We start from the raw sequence: 7,500 nt of genomic DNA, 5'->3' as shown, positions 1-7,500 counted from the left end.
GTCAGCCTGGTTAGCTTAGTTGGTAGCGCGTCTGCTTAGTAAGCGCTAGGTCGCAGGCTCGATTCCCGCCCGAGGCGGATTTTATCCTAAATAGATAAGGTTCATTCTCGGAGAGGCTGGCTTTCTCCTATCCTGTCTTGAGTCTTCCTTCTCTCTTCGCTTTCAAGACGAATTTTTAACTCGATTGTTATACCTACAATCCAGCAGTTTTAGCTCGACAATTTTTAAATTAATTCATCTGTTATTTGTTCACCTGAGAGCTATGTCTAACTGATGAGTTCAAATAAGAACGAAACGCGTCTTAGGCTGCTCTTAGGTGTTGGCTAAACCAATGTAAAAAGATTAATGACCAGTCGATTATGTGTGGACCCTTAGCTTTTGGGACGATAAGACCTTGCAGTTCCAGTTCCTTCTCTCAAATCTCTTGAAAATTTTAATAATATAAACTTACACCCATATTTATGAACAAAATGCTGGCTCTTAAGTTCGTGCTAAGCATAGTCTCAAGGCATTTGATTGGTCAATTTTGACTTGAGACTGATCTAAGAACGATCATTCTTGTTCATAAATACGAGTGTTAGTCTTCTGAGCAGTAGATCGCGGGTTCGATTCTTTGAAATATCACCTAAGTAAGCGCAACTGATCTATTAGTGGAGTTTTTCAAAAGAGAACAAAAATAATTAGGAGTAGGAGTATCAGCTTTATAAAAGCCTGGGGTTCATTGTCCCTGGTACAAAGAGAAAATATCTGTCCATCCTACAAAGAGAAAGGGGAATGTATTTGTCCAAAGAGAAAAGAGGCGTTCAAGCAGAGAATATCCCCTAATTAGAAAAGAAACAACTGATAAGAGATCGTTAGTGAAGAAAGAAAAATTGGAGACTACTGACATCACACTGCTAGGTCTCCTGCTCAATGTCTACATCCTCATTGTGGTTCTACTTAGCAAAGAGGTAAGTTTTACTGTTGTAAAATTTTGCGGTAAGTAAAGTAGGTAGGTTGTAAAATTTCGCCTGAGGCTCATGTCACGTCACGTCACGTACCTACAGTATTAAATTTTTCCTCTTCTCTTAAATCTTTAGAAACAATTTGAGTTTTTCATCGATGATCCTTCTACAGCAGTGCTTCTCAAAGTTTTTGCCACCGTGGCATACTTTTCAAGATTACAATCAAAAAATTCCAAATTTCGCGCCACACCTAGGACGACCTCGCGACACACAGTTTGAGTAGCACTGTTCTACAGGAATTATAGTTTGGTCGTCTTGTAGGGCTATTAATAACTCTATCCTAAACGGCTGGCCTTTTCTCCTATCCTCCTCTGATTTCAGAGAGATAAGACCTCAGTTCTTACAGTTGGTCACTTGAAAGTTCGCCCCCTATCTACATAATAAGGTCGAATAAGGAAGAAAAAGAAGATTTTAAGAACTTAGAAAGTAATACTCTCTGATTACCTACTTTAGTAATAGAAAGTAAAAATAGGAAACTTGAAGTATAATTAGAAAGTAACAAGATAGAAAAAGAAGAAGTACCCACTATCCACTATTCGAAAGAGTGGGATGAAGGATACCTATAATTAGAAAGAGAGAGAGAAAGAGACAGAAAGAGAGAGACCGGGGGACAGAGAGAGAAAGTAGGAGTGAGTAGGGAAGAGAAAGAGAAAAGATAGAGAGAGAGAGAGAGAGAGAGGGAGAAGACAGAGAGAGAGAGAGAGACAGAGAGAAGAAAAGAGATACGGGAAGAAAGAGAGAGAGCTAGGAAGTAAGAGTGGGGGAGAGTAAGGGAAAATACAGAGAGTAAGAACGAGAGGAAGAGGAAGAAGAAGGGAAGAGAGAATTAAGGAAAAGGAAACTAAAAAAGAAGTTTTTCAAGAGGTTTTTTATAGAAAGAACTGTAACAACGGAGGTCTTGTCCCGAAATCCAAGAGAAAAGAAGGACAGAATAGAAGAAAGCCAGCCGTTCCGAGAACCAACCTTATCTATTTAGGATAAGGCTGGTTCTCGGAGGGAATCGAACCCGCGACCTAGCGCTTACAAGGCATGCAAGAGCGCTACCCTCCAAGCTAATCCTAGATATCTTATGATTCTTTTCCATTGCATCATACTTACCTACTTACCAGCAACCTCCGTGGCCGAAAGGGTATCGCACTAGGCTTGCTCGCCGAGGGTCCGGGGTTCGATTCCCGGTGGGTCGAAGTTTTTTCATGCTTGGAGTGCACTCAGGACCTAGCGCTTACAAGGCATGCAAGAGCGCTACCCTCCAAGCTAATCCTAGATATCTTATGATTCTTTTCCATTGCATCATACTTACTTACCAGCAACCTCCGTGGCCGAAAGGGTATCGCAGTAGGCTTGCTCGCCGAGGGTCCGGGGTTCGATTCCCGGTGGGTCGAAGTTTTTTCATGCTTGGAGTGCACTCATTCTCGTGAGGACAATTGAGTAGCTGCTTTAACCGAGTAGTGACAAGTGGCAGTATTACCAATGTAAAAAGATTATTCACTGAGAAAAAACTGGAGTGTTGGCAGCCCAATTGAGTGACTGGCTTCTGGCACTCTAATATTGAACTCTATATTGGGAAGCTTGACACTATAACATAGCATTCCAACAGCCTAAATCAGGGGAAGTAATTCAATAATAGAGTTCTTCCACCCTAAACTTGTGGCACTCTGTCACCATTTTTTTCTCGGTGTTGAAACATGGAGATTGATAGCAAATAAAAAGGCACTTAGTAATGTTGTGATACTCACAAAAGTTGCGAATAAGTAAGCTCTCAGCTTTACCCCGAAGAATTCATGATTTTATTTAATTTTTTTTTTTACTTATAGTCTCATACCTAGTTACGTGTGTGTACCCTCTGTTTTTTCGCCTGTTTCAGTTAGCCACCGGTAACAAGCTCCTCCTCATCCACCTCTCCCTGGTCAACGTCCTCCTCTCCCTCCTCTTCCTTCTGGTAGTGGTCCCTCACTCTCTCCACTACTTCTCCTTCCTACACCCCCCTGGGGTGCGCAATCGCGCCACCAGCCTGTGCGACCTCCATGGGTTTCTGTTTTCGCTGCTGCACTCGGTCGCAATTTGGAACGTGTGCGGGCTCAATTGCGACCGCTACTATGCGATTGCGGCCCCGCTCCATTACTCGGTGCTGATCAATCAGAAAAAGGTAAGATTCAACTCGGTTTAACTCAGACTAGTTTAACTCTAAGATTAAGCAATGAAAATGGAGCAGTTGCATTTGTGTAAAATTTATGAATAAAAGGTCGATTCCTAAGAAAAAGGTTGTGAAAAATCCAAATCTGAGGTCAAAACTCCGAAAAAATAACTGTAAAAGGTCGAATATTCAATTTTCATTTTCCGTTCTAATGAAAGAATTCAAAGATGTGTGACGTCAAACTTCAGGCAGTTGTCTCGCTAGGTAGCGCCAGTATGCAAGCACGCTGGCGGAAGAGCAGAAAGAAATGCGCAGAAACCTATGCGCACAAACACGTATGTGTGTTGCCTGCGAGGGAGCTTTGCTCGGAACATTTGATATGACGTCTTCGTGTACGCGAGCGTATGCCGTGACGTCAGAGTTCACGATTTACCGGTATTTTTTTAATCGATTTATCTCGGTATCTAGAAGTCGTTGAAGAAAAAGAAAAATTCCGTTGGTCCTCATTTTTCCTGCTTTTTGACTTTGAAACATCACCCGAGTAAGCGCAACTGTTCTATGAAGTTAAAAGTTAAGGAACGTTTTCCGTGGTTGATATTTGAACAGGTGACAAACAACTGCCTTCTGGAGTTCCCTCAGCAGTTACCATGCCCTCTATCAAACCTCTGAAAAAAACATCCCTTTAGAAAATATACTGATCGCCTCTGGTTTGAACTGTTGACCCCTACTCCTGTTGCTCTCAGTGTCGTAAAGAAAAAGAGAGAACAAAATTAAAAACACTTACTATGTAAGGAAAACAATAAAACAGAACGAAATGTAAAATAAGAGCAGTAAAAAAATAAATACCTCTGTATGTAGCAATAGCACTAGGCTTACTCCATAAAAAAAATGGCCTTTGGAGGCCAAACGGCCAGTGTCCCAGTCCCAGTTTATTCTTGGGCTAAAAAAAAAAAGAAGTTCGATAAAGAGAACTGTAACAATGGAGGTCCTGTCGTCCTGAAATCGAAGAGAGAAAGGAAGACAGGATAGGAGAAAGCCAGCCGTTCCGAGAACGAACCTTATCAGTTTAGGATAAAATCCGCCCCGGGCGAGAATCCGCGACCTAGTGCTTGCAAGGCAGACGCTCTACCTCCAAGCTAAGAAGGCTGGGGGACGTGTTTAAGTCGACGTCCTTCGACGCTGCTTTTATGCCGGCCATTTACTCGTAGACCGTCTGATAAACAATAGAGGATATCAAGGCATTTGCAGCAATGCCAGCTTAAGTAGTCTTCTGCAGATTATGACGATGGGTCAGCTCCCTGGTTAGGGGTCACCTGTGCTCGCGTTGCACGCGCGGGAGACCCGGGTTCGATTCCCGGCGGGGTCAAGAAATTTGTATCATGCAAATGATTGATCCCGTGACTGGCTGTTGTGGGGCCCACTCAGCGGACCCGGGTTCGATTCCCGGCGGGGTCAAGAAATTTGTATCATGCAAATGATTGATACCGTGACTGGCTGTTGCGGGGCCCAATCAGCCTCGTGAGGAAAATGAGTAGCTATGTAATATAATGCGTATAGCTACCGGTGCCAGCATGGTAGGTAAACATTGGGATTTTAGGATTATTAGATATTGGAAAAATCCTACAATGCTGCAGTGAGCACCAAAGTTGTGACATAATAACACAAAGAAACTGCATTTACATTTTACATTACATAAACTCCGGTCTGTCAGACATTCGAAAGGTCGAAACGTGCGTGGCAGAAAATGCTTCAAAATATAGATTTCTCAGGGGGTCTGAGAGACCTCGGTCGAGGGTTTTCCCCCCACACAGGTTCCCACTGCCTGACAGACCTAGGACGTTGGTTTGTCAGACAGTCCGAGCCTAAGATTTCAATGCTACGTAAACTCTTCAGCAGAAAGCAAGGTTTCTACCCCGTGTGCTGTTTTAGAACTTTTATGTCCTCCATTTACATTATTTTCTGTCGTTTCTAATGACTCCAAGCAATTTATTTCGTTCACCTCGCGTACTTTAAAAAACGGTCGACAAAAACATCGCACGATGGGAAAAGGTGTGACGAGACAAAAATCTTAACAGTTGCGCTATTGTTGCGAAATAATGTTTGGAATGTTGAGCAACATTCGATCTATTACATAAAATCTATTACCTAACATACTATTAGCAGTAAAGAAAAATAATAATAATAAATGGGTACCTACCTAAAATGTTCCATAAATAAAACTGGAGAGGAAAACAGTTGCTGGATTGTTGCAAAAACATTTCTGGATTATTGAGAAACAATACAGAGAAACTATTTCTAACGAAAATTTCGCTGATTGTAAACCATGTTAACCGACTTCAGAAATGAACCCATAAAATTATTCATTAAACGAGTCCAGAAAAAGTATATACCTCCGCCTTTTAACACCAAGGCAGCTTAGCGGCAAATTTCAGTTGAAATTTCTTGAATCAAACCAAACCCCTTCAATCAGAATTATTCTACCTGTTGTGCTACATTAGCAGAGCTTTTCCGTTGAAGTACCTATTAGCGGAAACTTCAAGTATTAAAAGCTTTATAAGCAGGAAGCAGGGCCGACCACATGGGGTCCATCCGGTCCTTGTATCGAAATCGAACTGCTATTATTATGGTCTCTTCCTGATCCCTTATGTGCCGCGTCCATTTTAGTTTAGGACTATTAATAATAATAATAGACTCTTGAGTGGAAGGCAACCACTAGGCGAGGTTAACGCCTTAGGCGTTCTCTACCACCTAACCCTTAGAGCTCCATTATTATGTGGTCAAATCCTCAAATAAATGAGGATAAAATTCCATACCTCGGCTGGGATCGAACCCACGCCCTCCTGATCGAACTCACCCCCCCTCCGACTATTGCACTAGCTTTACAATCGAACTGCTAAGTTCTTATCGTCCCGAAAGCGAAGAGAGAAGGAAAACAGACTATGATGGCTCTATAAACATAGAATTTTCCAAATCCTGCTGATCGAGACGTATTTTTTCTCAAACGTAATAAATTATACGGTTCGTTCTCGGAACGACTGGCTTTCTCCTAACTTGTCTTCCTTCTCTCTTCGCTTTCGGGACGATAGGACCTTAGGTGTTACAGTCCCCTCTATTGGTATAAGTAGGGACATCGGCTTTAATAAACGCCCTATGCCACTGCGACCTGGTTAGATCTTTTGTGACTTTCCCTTTAGTTATCTAGAAGTCCTCTCTATCGAACCTCTTTAAAAAAGACCTTAGTAGTCACAGTTCCAGCTATCAAACCTCTAACCCCAAAGCCTAACCTTGCCCCTAACCTGACTATTAAAATCCTATCAATAGATGTAACTTTGCCCCCGCCAAACCACACAGCTTATCCCTGACTAAGGCTAAAAACAACAGTGATTGAATTGAAGAGCTTTAGAGATAAAGCTTCAGGGGTGTCTAACATGAGGTGCACAGAGAGCACTGAATGCCAACTCGCAGTGGGGTACAGGTAGGCCCGTATCTAGGATTTTATTGACGAGGGGCCGCATCTCGCCCCCCCCTCTCCTCGGCCCTGGGCACAGGTGATTATTCCCTTCCAACTTCAAACCAGGCGGATAGCAAGAACCAAAAGGCTTACAGTTCCAAAAGTTTAGGCACCGCGGGCAATATTTTCATTGGAGAAACGAGTCGGATAATAGGACTCTAAAACGACTTGGAAAACAGACTAAATGCGATCGATCATCAATCAATACAACAAATTTCAAAAGGTTCCTCCTTTCTTCAAGATCAAGTAAAATTACGAAAATGTCAGCGCCACAGGCGAAATTTTTAGAAACATGTGTGTGGATTACCCTAAAAAATATTTGCAAAGTCCTTTCAGTAGTTTCGGTGATGATTAGCAAAAATTTCAACGCCTCAGGCAAACTTTAGGAAAATACGAAATGTGTTATCCCGGATTTGAATTTCCAATCGCATCGGTAAACGTCCGTACAATTTGGCTTCACCGCGGGCCACACAATTCGACGTCGCGGTCCACATTTGCCCCGTGGGCCACGAGTTTGCCACCCCCCGTTTTAGAGGGAATAAATAAAGCTTAGGAGAGGGATAAAATGGAGTAACTTCTGCTGTACACTTAACTCCTTTACTTTCTTCCCCATGTTTTTTTTCCGCAAAACTTGGAAGATAAATTGAAAATAATTTGTTTGAGCTTTCGCAAATTTAACGGCTGAAAGCGACAAAAAACAAATTTAAAGTGCTTTCTTTACTTTAATCAAGTTGAATGTTGAATCCCATTTACTTTTTTATGGAACAGGTAGCTGGTGTTTAAAGTTGTTGTTGTTGTTGTTTTTTTTTTTTTTTTTTTTTTTTTTTTTTTTTTTTTTTTTTTTCATGGAA

General features: G+C 41.9%; 1 protein-coding gene across 1 annotated transcript in view; it reads left to right on the top strand.

Annotated features, from left to right (window-relative positions):
• The window catches only part of LOC113467843 (G protein-coupled receptor 161-like), a 48,743-nt gene that overhangs the window by 24,055 nt on the left and 17,188 nt on the right, over positions 1-7,500 (top strand). The window contains exons 3-4 of the mRNA XM_026824285.1: positions 835-950; positions 2,869-3,150. Of these exons, the coding sequence (XP_026680086.1) occupies positions 835-950; positions 2,869-3,150 (398 nt within the window). The remainder of the gene's footprint in view (positions 1-834; positions 951-2,868; positions 3,151-7,500) is intronic.

This window comes from Diaphorina citri, unplaced genomic scaffold (genome assembly GCF_000475195.1).
Source record: "Diaphorina citri unplaced genomic scaffold, Diaci psyllid genome assembly version 1.1 scaffold567, whole genome shotgun sequence".
Lineage (NCBI taxonomy): Eukaryota > Metazoa > Arthropoda > Insecta > Hemiptera > Psyllidae > Diaphorina > Diaphorina citri.
The sequence above is the reverse complement of the archived record's forward strand: the minus strand, read 5'-3'. Positions and strand labels throughout refer to the sequence as shown.